The following is a 20,959-nucleotide window of genomic DNA, read 5'->3' as shown; positions in this document are numbered from 1 at the left end:
ATGTGGAGAAGAAGGCTGACAGTGCAATAAATATAAAATCAATCAGCAACTACTTAATTTTAGTTAACATCATATATATTTCATAGTGTAATGAAAATGCTCCATACCTCCTGAATTAACTTGTGCGATGGAATAGGTCTGTCTGTGTAGCCCTGCTGCTTGAACCAAGAGCAGATGGTTTGCAGAGAGCGATATGCACAGCCCCAACCATTGTCATCGATTCGATCCTGCATATAGTGGTGGTAACTATAGATCCCTTGTACCAGAAACACCTGTTCCAGACAGAGTAAACAGGACGATAGCATCTTAAACAGGGCAAGTGTGGATATCTTTTAACAGGGTATACTGATACAGCAGAATGGGCTATCTGTGTAAAGCTAATAGACAACAGTGTGCTTAAAGGGTTAAATGAAAGGCCTCTGAACCTGGAGGTTCAATGACCCTTTCCTACAGTTACATTAACCACCTGTACTCACAGCTGTGCTGTAGTTTAGAGAGGGATACTGTAACCATTACAGTTATTCAGTATTATGTACTCAGAGCACACTATAATAAAATAATCACCTTCTCATTTGTGAGAACAAATAGCTCCATTTGTCAAAGGGTTTCTTCCTATCTGTTCTTCCTGGGAATATTTTGAACTACGGTCCTGAACTAGAAATCAGGATTCAGACAGGGTTCTGAGGAAATGACAAAAGAGACAGCAAAATCACTAAGGAATAAGAAAAAAAAAAATCTATGATGTGCTGCCAAGGGGTGTGTGGGTGGATAATTTGGTAACAGAACCATCCTTAGGGTCAGTAAATGAACGTAACTGCCCCAGACTATGTGTTCTGTGGAGCATGGTAGACCCCACTCCCCCAGTTCACTTCCAAATCTGGGAATGTTGGTGATCATGGGATTGTCACAGCACACAGTATACAGGCACAAAGTATGAACAGTAGAGGCCAACTGAATTTCGGTTTCAGTTATAGCACTAAAATTGGGCCCAAATCCTTTTTCTAAGCAGTTTTGGTCAAAAGGTTATTTAAAGTTTTGCCCATGTTTTCAGTTTGGGCCAAGAATAACCATATATTTTTGGCAGACGCTGAAAATATGTGCTTTTCACATTTTTTTCCTCTCCCCGTCCCCCCTGAACAGGAGTGGCCCCTTTTTCCAGCCCCCACTTCCACCCATAGGCCCCCTTGGGCCTATACTACAATCCCTGATGATCTAGGGGTGTAGTGGGGACAGAAGCAATCCCAAGTTATTCCTGCTCATTCTGGCTTTGCTCTCAAAATAGCTGCTGCCACTGAGGCATTGCTCTTGTCCTGGCTATACCACTAGACCACCAGGCATTGCTCCTGCCCTGACTATACCACTAGACCACCAGGGATTGTAAGGTACTGCTGGGGTGCGGCACTCTTTGTGTTCTTGGTTTTTTTGTATTGCAATTGCAAGTAATGCACTTATGATCTTGCACAAATTTTAATAGAGTGCTCCAAATAAATACTTTTGACACAAAATTTAGCAGGAATTTAAGTTTGTAAATTTGGAATAAGCTCCTTAGGAATTATTCTCTCTGTAGAGTTGTGACATCAACAGTCACTGCGAGTGTGGTGCAAAGCCACTATAAGAGCACTGTGGCTTCTAGTTTCAGTTTTCATTAGCTGTGGTCCAGGTGTGAGGAGACTATTTTACTGGAGGAAAATACGGTTTTTCATTCCTTAAACTATTATATTCTGCCTTGGATTAGAGTAGGTTTAGCAGAGGGATACAGACTGCAAACTCCAATAATCCCCATTAGCCTTCACTCATTCACATTCACACAACAAAACTTGTGTTTTCGGTTTCAGCTTCGGTCGAAACCAGCTGATGAGCTTCGAGTGCAGTTTTGGTTTTGGCCGAAACTGAAAAAAGTAGTTTCAGTCTGCCTCTAATGAACAGAACCCCCTCTAGATTCTTCATCTGTAGTAATCTCAGTTCCAGCTAATTTTTACAAGTCCTCTTTGAGTTAATCTTGCTTGCCAATGGGGCTGGAGGGAGAATGTAGACCAGCCATAAATTCTATAGGACCAAATCAAATTTCTGAATGTTGAGTGTTACAAAATTAAGCCAGAAAAAAACAAAAAATAATGTTGTTTATACAACAAACGTTTTAGCAAAAAAAAAAGTTTACATTGAACATAAAGGAAAAATTAGCTTCTTACCAGATAATTTTCTTTCCATTAGTCCCCACAGATCAATCCAGAGATGAATGGGTTATGTCTGTCCACCAGCAGGTGGAGAAAGAGAGAACACCAGAACTCTGTCATATAGGACACTGTGCAGCAGCCTTCTTTTCAGTATGGTCGATGACAAAGCAGCGAAGCACCCAAACCAAAGCAAAAAATCCCCTGCCACCTGCAATGCAACCAAACAAAATACACCGAACCACGCAACAAGCCAAAACTGAGACAGCCAGCAAGCTGAAGCCGAGCAACCCACAAATAGGAAGATGTGTCATGACGTACCTTGCTCGGAAGGCCATGATAAAATCGCAGTTGCTTGATTCAGTTTTCTTCTTTGTTTGTTTTTGTTTTATAGATGCCTGAAGCTCCAGGCACAGCAAGAAGATTCTTCATGAGCTGCATCCACTGAAACACTGATAAGTAGGGCGGACCTCTGGATTGATCTGTGGGGACTAATGGAAAGAAGATTATCAGGTAAGAAACTAATTTTTCCTTCCATAGCATCCCCCAGATCAATCCAGAGACGATTGGGTCGTAGAACAGCAGTCCTCAAGAAGAGCAGGACTTCACAATCCCCATGGACAACATTGCTGCCTGAAAGGCAGTGTCGTGTCACGCCAATATGTCCATCCTGTAATACCATACAAAAGGTATGAACTGAGGACCACGTAGCTGAGAGACAAATCTCATCCACCGAGATGGCCCACACCTCTCCAAAGAAAGTAGCCATGGCTCTGATACTCAAAATGTAAGCCGCAGTGATGGCCTTACAAAGCCAGCAGGTGATCATAGTCTTGGACATCAGATCCCCCTTCTTGTGTCCAGAAAATAAGGCCAACAGATGGACCGATCTCTGGAAGCCTTTGGTGACCTCCACGTACTGCAGAACAGCATGTCCGATTCACTCAAAAATGTTTTTGATTTGATTCAATTCGATTTTCGATTCGATTCAGCTTTACTGAAATATGGAGGGGCCCATAGAGGTATATTTTCAAAGCACTTAGACTTACAAAGTTCCTTAGTAACCTATGGAACTTTGTAAGTCTAAGTGCTTTGAAAATGAACCCCATAACCTCAGACCTGTGTTAATATTATAACAGACAGACTGTTAAAACAAACAGGCAGCAGCAATTGAATACTTTAAACGTTCAAGAAAGTATTTGCGATGACAGGTTAAACTGCAGATCTACTTCTCTAAAATGCCCACACCATCTCCACAATTATTGTTCAGTATTAAAATTAAGTTCAAAACATACCCCACCATCACCACCACCACAAAAAAGAGCCCTTCACGAATAAACAGGACATGATATCAAATTCAAACACATTTTCATAAAACAGTGATCATAAAGCTAAGTTATTGCCAGAGGAGACCAAGAACCAAAAACACCATGCAATCCTGCTCAGTTCCTTGATCCTGTGGGACAAAGGACCAGAAAGTCACTAATTTTAGGGCAGATAGGAAATTTAAAATATTCCTGCCATGAAGTTGCTTCCTTCACCCAAAAAGTAGACAAACAGGAAAAGCTCAATGACATTTTTTTCTTAAAAAAAAAAAAAATCATTAACAGACCAAAATAAAAAGCATGTAAGGACTAGATAAAGAAATTAAAAAAAAGTTTAAAGCATATACCCTTAATATGTAATAATTGGTAGCAATAATGAAACAGCAGACTGAACCAACATATTTATTTTCCACTGAACATGGCGGCTAATAGGAGCAAGTTCCCACATGCCATCTTTTTCTTTTGATATAGGCACAGGAAAAAAAGATGATAAACGCTCCCAGGTTTCAACCTAATTAATATTTTTTAAAAATTGTACTTATAAATAGTTAAGTTTGATTGTTAAGCACCTGATTCTCAAAACATGATGTCTGTTTTGGTGGCCCTTTAGTAGGTGAAAACATCTCTGCACAAATACAGGGAGTCCTTATAACCAGCCTCTCCAAATGACACCGATGAAACTGATACTTCCTCTATGTACATCCGTATACTGCACAAGCTGGCATGTTTGAAAATATAAATGAGAGGGAAAGGGAGACCAACCTAACTGGGACTCTTCATTGGTGCAAGTTGCCAATCAAACCTCCTTGCATTGGCGGCTTGGCGTAGCTGCCGGCCCCGCCCCCTGTCAGTTCCTGTTCCAGAGCAGAGCGAGTAGCCTGCGCCAATAGAGAGACCGGTGCTGTGGTGAATAAGTTTATCTTTTTGTCACTGCTACTGCTGAGGGAAGCAGCAGCAGCGGCTTGGGTGACAGCGGGAGGGAGGGAAGTAGCAGCTGCAGCGGAATGGGTGACAGCAGGCGGGTGGGAGGTGGGGAAATCCAGAATCAGGACTCCCGATTTTTTTCTGAAATGAATCGGTTCAAATCGATTTGCCTGAAACAAATCAACAAATCGATTTGAATCGTGAATTGGACAGCACTACTGCAGAAGCACTCTACGAACGTTAAGACAGCGAAAAACACCAAAATCCTCAGGGTAGTCTTTCCTACGGAAGGAAGGAAGAAAATGGAAACTAGAGACCACCTTAGGGAGAAATGAGGGCACTGTCCGCAGCGTGACCCCCACCCTCTGTAAAACAGAGAAAGAAGTCCCGACACAAAAGCGCCTGTAACTCTGACACCTGTTAAGCCGATGCCATCGCCACCAGAAACACAAACTTCAAGGTAAGATCCTTCAAAGAAGCCTGATCCAACGGCTCAAAGGGAACTCTCTGAAGTACAACATCGAGTTGCCACTCAAGACAAACCGAGCAACTAGGAGGGCGAAGTTGGTTCACCCCGTTGAGAAAACTTACCATGTCTGGATGGGACACCAGGGAAGAACCCTGAATCCGACCATGGAAGCAGGCCAATGCCGCCACCTGCACCTTCAGCGAACCCAGCGCTAAGTCATCCTACAGAAATGATAGCACCTGACTCAAGGAGGCAGCACATGATACCACGCACCGTGAGGAGTACTAGTGTCAAAAGTTCTCCATTTGGAGGCATAAGCTATGTGGACTTCTTCTGTGCATGCAACAATGTGGTAATCACTGGATCCAAATAGCCCTTCCCCTGCAAGGCTGCCCTCTCAAGAGCCAAGCCATAAGACAAAAGGGGGAGGGATACTCCATCAGAATGGGCCCCTGAAACAGGAAATCCGTTTTCCGCAGGCAGACGAAGAGGGTTATCAATCAGAAGACGGACTAAGTCTGCATACCATGTACGGGGGGGGGGGGGGGGGGGGCAGTTTGCAGCCACCAGAATCACTGCACCTGGATGATGAGAAATGTGACCCAGGAGCCTGACGATTAATGGCTATGGAGGAAAGACATAGAGGACAGCCATGGCTGAAGGAGGGCATTCGTCGTCATCGCCCCTTTGTCTCATCTGCTGAATAAATGTGGCACCTTGGCGTTGAACCTGGACGCCATCAGATCAAGAACTGCAACTCCCCAATGCTTTGTCACCAGAAAGAACAAAGCCCAGGAGAGCATCCATTCCTCTGAATCCAACAGGTGGCGGATGAGAAAATCCACAGGAACGTTGAAATCTCCCGCAATATGTACCACCAACAGTCGAGCAAAGTGAACTGCCACCCACTGCAGAAGGAGAGACGCTTTTGCCCCAAGGGGAGAACTCTTGGTGCCACGCTGTGGATATATAGCACAACTGATGCACTGTCAGACAAAACGAGAACCTCCCGGCCCCTGATGAGGTTGAGGAAAGTCTTCAAGGCGTTTTGCACTGCCCTCAATTCCAACCTGTTGACCGACCACTGTGCCTCCAGAGGACACCACAGACCTTGTGCTGTTTGACCCAAGAAGTGGGCCTCCGAATCAGACAGACTTGCGTCTGTAATCACCACCACCAGTCCAGGGCCGCCAGGGAGGAGCCCTGATCAAGGCTGGTCGAACTGAGCCACCAACGGACACTGGCACGGGCCTGCGCCATCCACAGCAGACAAAGATGATACTCATCTATCAACAGAGACCAATGACGTAGCAATGAAAGTTGAAGCAGCCTCATGTGAGCCCGAGCCCATGGCAGAGCCTCCAGTGTGGTCGCCATGAAGCCCAAGACCTGCATGTAGTCCCAGGCCCGAGGGGACGACATGTGCAGACTGGATACCTGAGCCTTCAGCTTCAGCTTGCAGGCCTCTGGAAGGAACACCAGCTCCTGACGAGCATCCAGAACCATGCCAAGGTACTCGAGAAACTGAGATAGCGGCAACCGACGCTTGCCAAAATTGACCACCCAGCCCAAGGATTGAAGACCAACTAACCGGGCCATAGATTGCAAGCTCTCCACGTAAGCGGACGTGCTGATCAACCAGTCTTCCAAGTAAGGGTGTGCCCAAACCCTCTCCTTTCTTAGAAAGGCTGCAACCACCACCAACACCTTGCAGAAGGTCTACGCTGCCATTGCCAGTCCGAAATGCAGGGCACGAAACTGGTAATGACTGCCCAGAATCGCAAAATGCAGAAAGCACTAGTGGAGCAGCCAAATTGGGATATGCAGGTATGCCTCCTTGATGTACAGTGATGTGAGAAACTCCCCAGGCTGAACCAATGAAATGACAGAGTGCAAAGTCTACATACGAAAGTGCCAGACCTTCAGGACCCTGTTGACCCCTTTGAGGTCGAGAACGAGATGAGAAGCTCCGTCTTTCTTGGGCACCACAAAATAAATGGAACAGCGCCCCTGAACAACTTCCGCTGGAGGTACCGGAAGCATGGCACCCAACCGTACAAGCTCCCACTGAGTAGACCGAACCGTCTGGACCTTGCATGGAGATTACAGAAAGCAATCTTGCAGCTCTTGAGCAAATTCCAGCTTGTAGCCGTCCTGCACAAATCTCCAAGACCCACTGGTCTGAAGTAATTTTGGCCCACTCCTCCAGAAAGAGAGACGAACACCCTTGAACAACAGGCCCAGAAGAACGGACCGAGACCCCATCGGGAGGAATGTGAGACCTAGGGTGCTCTGCCAGGAGAAGTCAGTTTTCCAGTTCCCCTGAAAGGACTGCTTCTTGGACTGAAAGTGATGCCTCTAAAAGGACCCAGACATCCCCGGACTGTAGCGCTGAGCCTCTTGAAAATGATAACAGGGCTAGGAGGTGTGAGAGGATGACTTAAGACTTATTCTCTGGGAGCCGCTGCCCCTTGGAATCACCTAAGTCTTTCACAATCTTAGCCAAGTCATCCCCAAACAGCAGATCTCCCCGAAAGGGAAGTTGAGCTAACTGGTCTTTAGAGGCCAAATCTGCTGCCCAATGGTGCAGCCAGAGCCACTGCCTCGCACTCACTGCCAGGGACAGCTCCTTAGCGGAAGCATGAAACAGATCATAAAGCAAAATCAGCCAAATAGGCCAAGCCCAGCTCCAAAGACGGACAGGCCTGTGCAAAATCATCCTCCGCAGCTCTCTGTATCCAGCTAAGGCAAGCCTGGCCATAAAGGAATCACAAACTGAAGCCTGCAAGCCAAGCACCGCCACTTCAAAGGAAGTTTTAAGAGAAAGCAACTTCTTATCCTTCTCTCCTTTGAGGGCTGTGCACCGCCTTCTACCAGTAAAGTGGTTTTCCTAGTCACAGATGTAACTAAAGAATCCACTTGTGGCAAATGCAGAAACTCGAGATCCGCAGCCGGAAGCGGATATAGCTTAGCCATGGCACGTGCCACCCTCAGACTAGCTGCAGGAGTGTCCCACTGAGCTGAAGTGAGGACCTTCATGGCTGGATGGACATGAAAGGCCTTAGGGATTTGCTTAACACCTGACAGCAAGGGATACTCTGTCGCCTCAGAAGCAGGCATCTCCAGAGAAGAAATCTTAAGCGCTTCCAACGTCCGAGCAATCAACGCGGGCAACTCATCCTGGCGAAACATCTGTGCAGCTCTAGGGTCATCCCTGCCCTCTTGGGGGAGCTCCCTGTCCTCCAGGGGGTCCACCAGGGAGCAGACTGAAGAAACTGAAAGGGGCCCATCAGCCCCTGCTCATAAATCAGTGAAAGCTCATCAAAGACCCGAAGCACCCAGGGGGCCAGCGAAGATGAAACGCGAGAAGGGCCCACAAGGGGGATGGGGAAGAGAAGGAAGGCTGAGCCAGAGGTCTCTTCAATAAGGCCTGATCATGGATAAGGAGAAAAAGGAACTGACGAGGTGTCCAAATTCCCCTGCTCTTCCAGCTGCACTCATAGCCTCAGCTGGGCCCCCCTCCACCAAAACTGCATCCCCCCCCCCCAAGGGAAATCCCCAGCCATGTCCTCCAGTGCTGCAAGTGGCAGCGCATCCACTATGCAGGTCTGCCGAGCCTGCCAAATTCATCCCTGCCGGCTCCACAGATGAACTGGCCCACGACGGACACAACACCATGTCCAACGATGCCTCAATTGGGGAGGCATGAGAACATGTGTTACAGACACCCGACACTGCTTGCCGGCTTCACCTCCTCAGCTGTCATGTGCTCTACTTACTTCCTGGGAGAATTCCCATTCCGAGACAGCTCAGGAAAAACCAGGTGCTGCAAAAAAGATGGCCCCCACGGCCCAGACACCCCACTGTCTCCCACAGCAATCAGCTGAGCCTGCTCGAGGAAACTGCTACTTACCACAGTTTTGTTTGTTTCATAAAGGCTAACAGGCAGGAGATTTGGAACCCCAGTAGGAGAGCTCAGCACAAAGAGCAACAGGGGAGGCTGGGAGTCCTGTAACTGAGGTATAACCTACAGCCCACTGGGCACCCTCAACCCTGCACTCAACTGACGCAAGGAAGGGCAAGAGCCAGCACCACCACAGAGCCGCACAGGATATGTCTCTCCCCCTGCTAGATAGAGAGAATACTGAAAGAGAGGCTCCTGCACAGGGTCCTATATGGCAGAGCTCTGGTATTCTATCTGCACCTGCTGGTAGATGGACATAACCCATTCATCTCTGGATTGATCTGGGGGATGCTATGGAAGGGCCCTATTAATGCCTTAAACATTTATGCTTATCTTCATTACATAAAGGAGAAACGAGTTCCAAGGACTTTTCCTAGTCTGACTGATTCCTGCATTAAGAGAATGGACCATGGTACTAACCTCAGCAGACTCTATGGCTGGTGGGTTGAGGTTCAGGTGTGGACTTCTCAGGATGCCATCTTGGTATGGCTCTCCCGGGAAGTGATAGGCATTTGACCTTCTCAAGTAGGGTCTGTCATGGGGTAGATGGAGCTGTGTGTGGAGTTCCTGAATCAGAGGCAAACAGACAACCATCAGCCTGAGCATCCACCTGATCCAAAACGAGCAAACAAGCACACAGGAAAGATTCAAGACCCCCATTAAAAAAAAAAATTTTTTAACGTTTACTCCATGAATCATTCTCGGATAATAGAATAATAATTCTGCTGGTATAAAAAAAGAAACTTCTACATTAATAGCAAATATGCATATTATAAAGTAGTCTACAATGATATAGAAAATAAAGCTAAAGATGCGTGTGTAATTTTGTGATATTTATGTAGCGCCTTTTCATCTGGTTAGCAGAATTTAGGATAATTAGTGATTGAGCCCCCAATATAGTGCAAAATAAATATGCATTGTGTTAAATAAAAATATGACGTAGTAAATGTGTTGGACCTGAAACTTCTTGTCAAAGAGTATATGGTCTTGGGTCCACCAACTTCAATTTGCAAAACATAAAAGTGCAGCATAAAAATGTATACTCACTCAACTAATTTTCAAAAAAAAACCTCATTTTGAATCATCACTTTTTTGACTTGCTGCTAATGTTCTATCTACACAGTTCATATATAACTGCAAACACCGGGCTCCTTTGTCACTGATATTATGCACATAGTTCACATAGTGGAATGAAGTACTTATCTGTATCATCCACAATACTGCTACCCATTCCACAGTTTTTAATGAATGTACTAAGCCATTTTCCAGCCTGTTCCTCGTTGATTTTGAGCATATCACTACTTCTGTGTTTGTACACACAAAAAGGATTTGGGGGTTTTTTAATTACTACTCATGATCAAATCAACATCATCTACTCTAATATGGCAATTAAACCGTATGGTGTCACTATATTCATAATCCAATATTGTTCATGGTAATTTAGAATACTATCACAATTGCCTCCCCTCCAACAACCCTCCAATGCAATGTGTGATGATTCTGCATACAGGGCCAGATTCTATATATGGTGCCTAAAAATCCACACGGAACTAAGCGTATTCTATAAAATGTAGGCGCGGTATAAAGAATATGTTTGGTTGATAATGTAGCACCTAAATCTACACATGTTCATTTACGCCAATAAAAGCTGGTGTAAATCCATGCACGTAGATTTAGGCGCACTGACCTGTATTCTGTAATTACGCATGGAAATTTTGGAATGCCTACGAAACACCCATAAATACACCTATAAACATGCCCCTTTTAAGCTACGTATGTTTATTTTGAACTGCACGCTTTGCAATTTAGGCGCATTCTTTATAGAATACACTTAGCAATTTCCACAAATTGTAATTATTGCTCGTTATTGCTTAAGTGCTGTTAAAAACGCAGATTACCTTGTTATGCCAATTAAGATATGTGTGTATCTCCGTATGGAATCTAGGCGCCATATATAGAATCCGGGGGACAATGCTGTACTATAGGAGCTGTAATATTTAAGTATGTGCAATGTTCCATTAATCTAATTTTGAATGTTCGTTTTGTTTGCTCCACATATACTAACTGGCAGGGACATTTAATGATACAAACATAGGGGTCCTTTAAATAAGGTGCACTAACAGATTTAGCATGCGCTAACGATTAGCACGCACTAAATAATAAGATGCCTATAGGAATATAATAGGCATCTTATCATTTAGCACATGCTAAATCCATTAGAGCAACTTAGTAAAAGACATCATAATGATTTACAAGTAAAGAAAACATTCACTGTTGCGCCCAAGATAAATCCACAATTTATTTCCTGCAACTATCCACATTTATAGTTTGAATGCCAAAAGTCACTGATTCCAAGGAAAGTGACCCTTCTTCTCAATTTGATCAATGCTCTGTTCACAAAGTAAGGCCAATTTGGTAACCAATATTCTTTCATCTGCTCAAGGCTGTAGTAGGTTGCTGTTTGAAAACATAGTGAAATGTAAGTGCCAGTATTTTTGAATTATAGAAACTACTTGTAAAGCTCTGGTGGAATATGGTAAAACACAGGTAGTCTTGGGTGTGTGTTCAGTAGCTTGGTATTTCTCTTTGTGCATACAATGCTCATCTCTATGCTGTCAATCATTATAAATATCCACTGTGCTGGAAATTTTGTCATATCTGGACTTGTATATTAAATTCTTTTAATAAGAAAATATACAACTTACATATAAAAATTAATGGGAAGACTAGCTTTGAGTTTTAGGATGGTAGCTGTGGCACCATTGCAAACGATTATTTTGATCCACTGATTATCTGTACAGTGTAGTAATTATTATTCCCCTGTATATAATAATCTTCATATCTAAACATTTAATGAACTGATTATGACACATCTTAAAACTGAAAATGGGTAACAGAATTAATCTAATGTTCAAAGGATTCCAACTCTTCTCTGCAACCACTCCAAATGAAAAATGGATTTGGTATGTTTAGTATTTGGGAGTGTAAGGAACCAGCATGCCCCTAAATTCTGTTAATTCTTTTGTGAACAGGGTAAAAGTCAAACTTTTGGTGCCCTACACCTGCAATTGTCAGAACAAGTCTCAATGGGATTGTTCAAAAATGAATCTTTACTGGGTACACACCCAGTACAAAGCACAACAGGACTATACAGTCCAGAAATCCAAATAGACAAATACAGTTCAGAACTTGAGTGCAAAGTAAACACAGTAGGCAGAATCAATACACACCACAGAGTAAGTGATTCTGCCTTCACTGTGTAACGAGTCACTCTCCAAAGGATGGCACCCCTTTTTCTCTGTATCTGCAACTTGGGTGCAGACTAATGGTAAGAGACTCCCTTCTAAATGACACATGTGAGCTCTTGCAGGCTCTCTTGAGGCAAAAACTCTAAAGCAAAGTTGCCATCTGGCTCTAGTAAGAGCTCCATGTCTTTACACAAATCCTTGTAAACTCTTCACAGCAGATGAAAAATATGGAACTCCCCACACAAGATCACCTGCTGATCCTTACCACTCTTGGCAGGCCTCATAGGACCCCAAAAATTCCCCTGGTCCTGAAGGTCTGAGCACCCCAACCTTGGGGCTCCAGCCACATTCCCAGGACAGGAGAAAAACAACAAGGAAATCAAAGCAGAGGGCTCATAATTTTTTTTTTTAATTCGGCAATAGAACAACAGTCAAAACACGAGAACATCAATCGTGCAGAATCATGACCGCAAGAACCAAACAATTTTGAACATAAAGCCCCCCCCCCCACAAAACCCATCCCACCCACCCGATGCTCCAAAGGTCACAGTCCAATAAAAGTGAACAAGTCTATTATCACCGATTAAGGAGACGGCTTCGTGCCAATGGTGTGAGCGAGTTCCAAAAAGGTTTCAAAATGTGCTGAAACTGACGACCAGGAACAGAGTCCAAGGACTGAAGAGCATAATGTTCCGTGGAAGCTAGTTGAAGCATGGTCAACCACCACTGTGCCAATGTAGGAGGGTCAGCTACCAACTAAGTTTGCATTATGCATTTCTTTCCCAAAAAACCCTGAGGGGTAGGGTAAGCACTACAAGCAGAGTCAAACAACATACAGACTTGTAGGATGCAATTTCAAAGGTGAGTAACATGAGAGGTAATGGCCCTCCAAAAAGTGACTACCTTGGGATAGGACCAAAACATGTGGCCCAAGGTAGCTGAGGCTTGCAAGCATTTCAAGTACACATCATCCGGACGCAAAATTGCCAAAAAAAGCCCTACGGGGGGGGGGGGGGGGGGGGACACATAGAAATGCAATAAAAACGTGCGAGAGCTCCTCTGTTAAGTACACATCGTTTAAAGTGCTCTTAAGAGTAATACTCAGGTTCTAAATCCATTTATCAACATATTTATTATAATTAAGTTCTGGAACCAGATCTTGAAAGTGTTTGTGATAACATTTCAAAGGAACAAATCGATTGTGCATCAGCCAGTAGGCTTCAGTATAAAGGTCATGAGCAGACAGCGAAAGCAACTCAGCAGGCAAAGTAAGCATTATCATCTAGGTGGAATTCTGCCTGCAAATCAGCCATGGGCTTAATCCAAACTAAATTCATCACCACGTGCATAAGGTATGTGGCACCACCCTTAACCCAATGCCTGAAAGTTACATCCAAGAGCCCTGGGAGAAAGGAAGTATTTCCAACTATGGGGTCTAGTTGTAACGTACACAACAATGGTTCAAAATACAGAGCAAATAAAAGAAGGGACAAGGGACATCCCTGCCGGGTGCCCCACCCAATAGAAAACAGATCAGTACACATGCCATTGACCAACATGGCAGTCATTGGAGACTCACACAACAAGCGCACTGCACTATAGAACAAAACTGAGATGCGTACTTACTGCAAGATAGTAAACAGATAAGACCAGTGAACTTTATCAAAAGCTTTCTCGGTGTCTAACCCCACCAACATACTTGGGACATCTTCCATTTGGGTGTGAGACATAGCCAATAAAACCTTCCGGACATTAACCAATGAGTGACGCACCGTATTAAAGCCTACCTCATGTTCTCCCACCAAATCTGATAACACTCTCAACACCCGAGTAGCAAGAATACGAGCCAAAATCTTAAGATTGACATTAATAAGGGAGATAGGAATCACAGCACGTACCCAGTTTCGGAATTAAGATATCAAGGCTTCATTGGCATGTACCGAAAAACAGCCCTCCATTAAACTCACAGTATAATAAGCATGTAAAGGACCTACGAGTGAGGGTGCTAGCATTTAAAAAAATTCCATTAAAAACCCATTGGGTCCAGAAGCTGTATGGTGTTTCAATTGTTTGACACACTGTTGAATTTCTTTGGCTTGCAAAAGCATATGTAAACACTCTTGTTGCGAAGGAGACAACCATAGTAGCCCCGAGTTATCCAGGAAATCCTGTAGCTGTGGGCCAGAATGTTCACTTGAGGCCGCATAAAATGTATGAAAACACTAGTAAAACCATGAAGCTATTTCCTTTGGGTTAGTAATAACTCGGCCCAACGCATTGTGTAAATTGGGAATATAACGAGTACCCTGGCATTGCTTGGTAATCTGGGCCAACAGCTTTCCCGGTTGATTGCCAAATTTGTAAAACTGAAATTCTGGTATAGCAGCATCTTTCACGTCCACCCATGAATCAGAGAATTTAGGGCTGCCTGTGTGGCCAAAAAGACCTCCCTGGCTGTCTACATGGGGGACTGTACACAAACTTGCTTAGCCAAGGCTAACTTCTTCTTTAAATGTAAGATACCCTGAGCTATTTGCTTCTTACGTTTAGCCACACATGCAATAACATCACCCCACAGGGCCACCTTGGCTGTAGCCCCAAAAAGCTTTGTATCCGGCCTATGTTGAGCATTAAAGGTCTCATATGCATGCCACTTCTGGGAAAGGTCATCTGGAATGACAAGTCCACCATGCAAGTAAGCAGGGAACCGCTAGTTCTCAGAGGGCGGCACAGGCTCCCCCAAATTCCAGTTGTACTCATACATACAAGTAGTCTGACACCTCCTCCAATCTCAGCCTGCTGAATCCCAGAAAACAAGGATTGCCAAACTAAAATATAGTCTATGCGACAAAAAGTGTCATCTGTCCAAGACAGGTGTGTGTAGTCCTGTTCATTCGGGTGCAGGAGCCTCCAAGGATCCACCAGGCCCATAGTAGAGCATAAACCCCGCAAACCTCACTGCACTTCTCAGGGGCGGCTTATCCACCCAAGTGATCTAAGTGAAACTCTAGCACCCAATTCAAGTCGCCCTCCAGCAAAAGTGGATGAGACAAATCATAACTACCCACATGATCAACTCGGTAAAAAAGGAATGATCATAAGCATTCGGAGCATACACAAGAAAAATATAATACCCTGGTAAGTAATCTGCAATAGTAAGTACCTCCCCAAGACATCCCGACAAATTTCTTTAACTGCATAGGGCAGGAGTTTATGAATGAAAATCACCACCCCTCCCTTTTTTTGGCTGCCAATGAAAAATAAACCTCACCCACTCAGGGGCACTTCACACTCTTTTCTTTTTCATCAGTCAGAAAGGGGCTCTGATACTTCTAGTGAGGGGCACCCACATTTATATCACAGAGTAAGCTTCTTCTAACATCTTCAAGAATAAGATGCCACAGGAATCTGAAACAGGACTTTTAGTATGTAGAGTCAGCGGTGCCAAGTTATCCAACTTCAGAAGGGAGAGTTTATGGCCAGTCCAGTTTTGAGCTTATAGTCCTGATTCTACCTATTGAAATTGTTATTGTAAATCCCATATAAGGTAAGGTTGTCAGAAAACTACAACTAGCCCAAAATCTCCCTCTTGGAACTAGCTAACTTGGCTGCTCTGTAGGGCTTTTTTCACCTTGTTAGTGTTTGAGACTGGAATGAGCTGCATCTCCCGTGAACAGATCAGTGAGAACAGAGTAACAAAACACATAATACATCAATCGCAGTGCCATCTGGTCATCTTACAACAGATTGCATTCCTCAGTACAATAGGCTTTAACATGGCTGTTGTATAGCTCAACAACCTGTGTATATGAGAGTATAAAGTACCTGCATATAGTATTTATACCACTTTGGTTGTACCACAGAGAAACAGATATCAAATGCCTTACCCTTATCCCCCCCAAAAAAAAATATTCTGTAGTGAAACTGCTGCAATAGTAATAGGCTGAAGATTAGGAATTTATCTATTTGGATTTATTTATCACCTTTTTGAAGGAATTAACTCAAGGTTGGTGTACAATAAGAATAAATCAAACATGAGCAATAGACAATTATAGCAGTTAAAACATTCAAATAACGATACAAACTATGGCATAGTGTACTACTTACAATGAAACGTCTGCAAAACAATGTTTCTTTTAGAACACAATAATCAAGGCAGTTCTTGACTAGGGATATACAATATCTAGCTGTAAAGGTTATGTGGGAAATGGCAGGTTAAAAATTACTCAAGATACCCGAGAGGAACTGGGGAAAAACTGGATCCTCTGGGTCACATGCTTTCCATCTTAAAAATGACACTGGAAATGGGACATCTGGATTTTAGTACAGAGATGATCTGGCTTTTAATTATTTGTTCTTTTAGGATGCAGCTGAGTGGCAGGCGCTACAGCTTTTCTCAGCAGTGGGTTGGTTGTGGCACTTGTCCTTAAACCTAAAAGCAGATCCTTTGAATCACCATTTATTGATAACATAAACCTAAAGACAGATCTGGAGGTCTCATCTGGATCTACTTTTAGGTTTTGGGTTAGTTGCAGCACTTGCCCTTAAACCTAAAAGCAGATCCAGAGGATCCAGATGAGATCTCTGGATCCCCCACAGCTGACTTCAGGTTTCTTCTTAGCAATAAAGGCAGATCCAGATCCTCTGAATCTGACTTTTAAGTTTAAGGGCAAGTGCTGCCACCAGACCACTGCTGAGAGAAGCACAGTCCCCCTACCCCTAGCTCAGTAACATCCTGGAGGAGCAAATAAGTACAAGCCATGTTTCCTGAACTGCTAGCTTTTTAAAGGTGGAACTCATGGGCTCCTCATTTGCCATCATCTGGATAAGACCATAAAAGTGACCTAGGATTGACCTATGGACAATCCTTACCTTGGTCCAAGAAAGGTATTGCAACTTGCAAAGACTTTTTTCTCAGATTAACATGGTTACTGGAACTCTGCACAACAATAAATACAAAGTCTGCCCTGTGATCCTATCAATTGGTGATACCATACCATGTGGGCAGTTAACATATTACAGGCTATACTCTGCACAAAAATGTTCTCTGCTATTATGAATACTACACAAATACATAATTCTATAAAGTGGGTGGCAACACATAGGCGCCAAGTCCATGTGTAGATGACCACAATACTGGCATATATGCAGGTATATGCTCACATACCTGTATAAATGCCAATTATCTGGTTACATGCTATTCTGTAATTAAGTGCATCTATTTGCTGGTTTGTAGTTTGCAGGTGGGCTTTTATATGGGCAGAGTCTGGGCATGGGTCACATGTGGGTAAGTTACATGTGTATCTCCTGAATCTAGGTGTAAGTATTTACTCTTGATCTATGGCTCACATTAAGTATACACACCTAAACCCATTCATGCATATATACCCGATTATGCTAACATTCCATAAAGGAGAATAAGGTGGCTACGTTTCTCAACAGAATAAGCTCCACGTAGGCGCCCTTTTTTAGAACTGCCTTCATAATGCTCATATATGTCACATTTGCTCTCATGTGCTAATACCTCTCGATAAGGCTCCAGCTGGCTGTCTGGAACACTTGCAGGGTACAGAACTGTTAGAAGATGTTTTGAGTCGGGCAGCATGAAGTGATAAGGCTCAGGTACCAAGAGAGCTGTGCCTTTCATATACTTCAAAATACACTTCTCCATATCAGCCAGCTGCTGCTGAATGTTTGCCACCAGGAGATGCCGTAATCTGTCAGACAAAAGGAAAATATATGAGAAGAGCAGGTTAACAATACTACTACTATAAAAGAAAAAACCTATCTAGTAAAGACAAATACACCCCATTCTATAAAGGCTTCAATTTGGGGGGCGGGGTTGATGCCCCATAACAGAAGAATATTAAGGGTCAAGCAAGTCAATCCCTTCAAAGTCAAAGGAAACAAGCTGTAACACTTATTCACTGGTGATTTTCAAAGGTACATCTGCCATTCCACCTTGCAATTTAAACCAGGTATCCTGAACCTGTTGCGACAAGTTTGTTTTATAGAGGTGCTGCATGTATTGTGATGCAATCTGACATATTTTTATCTTTTTTAGTATTTTTCAAAGCTTTTCAAGTAAATGTTTCACTGTCACTAGCTGGGGATATTTCTGAAGAAGATGTGAAACGTGGCCCATGTTGTACACCATAATAACATACTAGGTCAGATCGAGGGTCCATCTAGCCCAGTATCCTGCTTCCAATGGTGGCCAATTCAGGCCACAAGTACTTGGCAGAATCTCAGATCTCAAAGAGTAGCAAGATTCCATGTTAACAATCCACTACATGCAGTGGTATGTGTGACCTGTATTTTGTATTTTGCACACTGGGACAAACTTTAAATTATATATTTTCACAGTTTTGAGTTTATTTTACAATTCAGTGCAAGGATTAAACACAAACATTATTTAATTTTTATTTTTAAATATGTTATAATACTGGGGAACTTTCCATGCTATAGATTGTTTCCAATCTCACATTCTGTGGTTTCTCTAAATGAAAATGTGATATTTCACTACTACTACTTATCATTTCTATAGCGCTACTAGACATACGCAGTGCTGTACACTTGAACATGAAGACACAGTCCCTGCTCGGCGGAGCTTACAATCTAATTAGGACAGACAAACAAGAGATAAGGGAATATTAAAGTGAGGATGATAAAATAAGGGTTCTGAACAAGTGAATAAGGGTTAGGAGTTAAAAGCAGCATTAAAAAGGTGGGCTTTTAGCTTAGATTTGAAGACGGCCAGAGATGGAGCTTGATGTACCGGCTCAGGAAGTCTATTCCAGGCATATGGTGCAGCAAGATAAAAGGAACGGAGTCTGGAGTTAGCAGTGGAGGAGAAGGGTGCAGATAAGAGAGATTTACCCAGTGAGAGTTCTTTGGGAGGAATGTAGGGAGAGATGAGAGTGGAGAGGTACTGACGAGCTGCAGAGTGAATGCACATATAGGTCAATAAGAGGAGTCTGAACTGTATGCGGAAACGGATAGGAAGCCAGTGAAGTGACTTGAGGAGAGGGCTAATATGAGCATAACGACACTGGCGGAATATTAGTCGTGCAGCAAAATTTTGAACAGATTGAAGAGGAAAGAGATGGCTAAGTGAGAGACCTGTGAGAAGCAAGTTGCAATAGTCTAAGCGAGAGGTGATATGAGTGTGGATGAGGTTTCTGGTAGTGTGCTCAGAAAGGAAAGGGCGAATTTTGGTGATATTATAGAGAAAGAAACAACAGGGTTTAGCAGTCTGCTGAATATGTGCAGAAAAGGAGAGGGAGGAGTCGAAGATGACCCCAAGGTTACGAGCTGATGGGAACGGAAGGATGAGAGTGTTATCCGCAGAAATAGAGAATGGGGAGGAGGACAGGTTGGTTTAGGGGGAAAGATAAGAAGCTCAATCTTGGTCATGTTTAGTTTCAGATGGCGCTGAGACATCCAGACAGCAATGAGGCATATTTTCAAAGCACTTAGCCTTCCAAAAAGTTCCATAGGTTTGAAAATATGCCTCAATGCTTTGAAAATATGCCTCAGTGTCAGACAGGCAGGTTGATACTTTGGCCTGGATTTCGGCTGAGATTTCTGGTGTGGAGAGGTAGATCTGGGAGTCATCAGCGTAAAGATGATACTGAAAACCATGGGATGAGATCAGAGTACCAAGGGAAGAAGTATAGATGGAGAAAATAAGATGTCCCAGGACAGATCCCTGAGGTACACCAACTGACAGTGGAATAGAAGTAGAGGAGGATCTACTAGAGTATACACTAAAGGTACGCTGGGAGAGATAAGAAGAAAACCAGGAAAGAACAGAGCCCTGAAATCCAAGTGAGAATAGCGTATCAAGGAGTAGGCTGTGATCAACAGTGTCAAAAGCAGCAGATAGATCAAGAAGGATAAGGATAGAATAGAGACCTTTGGATCTGGCCAGGAACAGATCATTGGAGACTTTAGCAAGCGCTGTTTCAGTTGAATGAAGGGGGCAAAAGCCAGATTGAAGTGGATTGAAGTGGATCAAGAATAGCTTGAGATGAAAGAAAGTCAAGGCAACGGCGTTGAACAGTACCGTTCAAGTATCTTGGATAGGAAAGGGAGGAGGGAGAAGGGGCGATAGTTGGAAGGACAGATAGGGTCCAATGAAGGTTTTTTAAGGAGTGGTGCGACTATGGCATGTTTGAAGACATCAGGAACAGTCGCAGTGGACAGTGAAAGATTGAGGATATGACAGATAAATGGGATGACAGTAGGAGAGGTAGTGTTAAGTAGATGGGTGGGAATAGGATCAGAGGAACAGGTAGTTAGTTTCGAGGAGGAAATAAGATGTGTAGTTTCCTCTTCAGTGATTTCAGAAAAGGAAGAAAAGGAGGCAGGGGTTGGAGGGCTGAGAGAATGGACTAAGGGAAGGAGAGGTGGAGGTGACCTGGTTCAGAATTCAAGTTTAATCTTGTGAACCTTATCATGAAAGTACTCAGCCAGAGTCTGGGGGGAAGTGAAGGGGGAGTTGGAGGTGAAGGCACTTTGAGGAGAGAGTTCAGTGTGGCAAAGAGACGTCGAGTGTTTGAGCCAAGAGAATTTCTCAACTGGATGTAATAGTCCTGTTTGGCAAGTAAAAGAGCAGAGAGGAAGGAGGTCAGCAAAAATTTGAAATATATGAAGTCAGCATGGGCACGGGATTTCAGCCAAAGGCATTCGGCAGAGCGGGCACAGGAACGTAGGTAGCGGATTCTAGAGGTCAGTCAAGGCTGGGGTTTGGTACGTTTTACAGAACGGAGAATGGAAAGAGCGAGAGTATCCAGAGCAGAGGACAGAATAGTATTATAGGAAGAGACAGCCTCATTGACAGACTTGGATAACAT

At 43.6% G+C, this 20,959-nt stretch overlaps 1 protein-coding gene across 4 annotated transcripts in view; it reads right to left on the bottom strand.

Moving 5' to 3' along the window:
• The window catches only part of UFSP2 (UFM1 specific peptidase 2), a 54,695-nt gene that overhangs the window by 14,055 nt on the left and 19,681 nt on the right, over window positions 1-20,959 (bottom strand). For all 4 annotated transcript variants that reach the window (XM_030191492.1, XM_030191493.1, XM_030191491.1 and 1 more), the window contains 3 exons: window positions 17,626-17,818; window positions 9,274-9,420; window positions 108-272 (listed from right to left, as the gene is read on the bottom strand). In XM_030191492.1, coding sequence (XP_030047352.1) covers window positions 108-272; window positions 9,274-9,420; window positions 17,626-17,818 — 505 coding nt within the window. The remainder of the gene's footprint in view (window positions 1-107; window positions 273-9,273; window positions 9,421-17,625; window positions 17,819-20,959) is intronic.

This window comes from Microcaecilia unicolor, chromosome 2, assembly GCF_901765095.1.
Source record: "Microcaecilia unicolor chromosome 2, aMicUni1.1, whole genome shotgun sequence".
Lineage (NCBI taxonomy): Eukaryota > Metazoa > Chordata > Amphibia > Gymnophiona > Siphonopidae > Microcaecilia > Microcaecilia unicolor.
The sequence above is the reverse complement of the archived record's forward strand: the minus strand, read 5'-3'. Positions and strand labels throughout refer to the sequence as shown.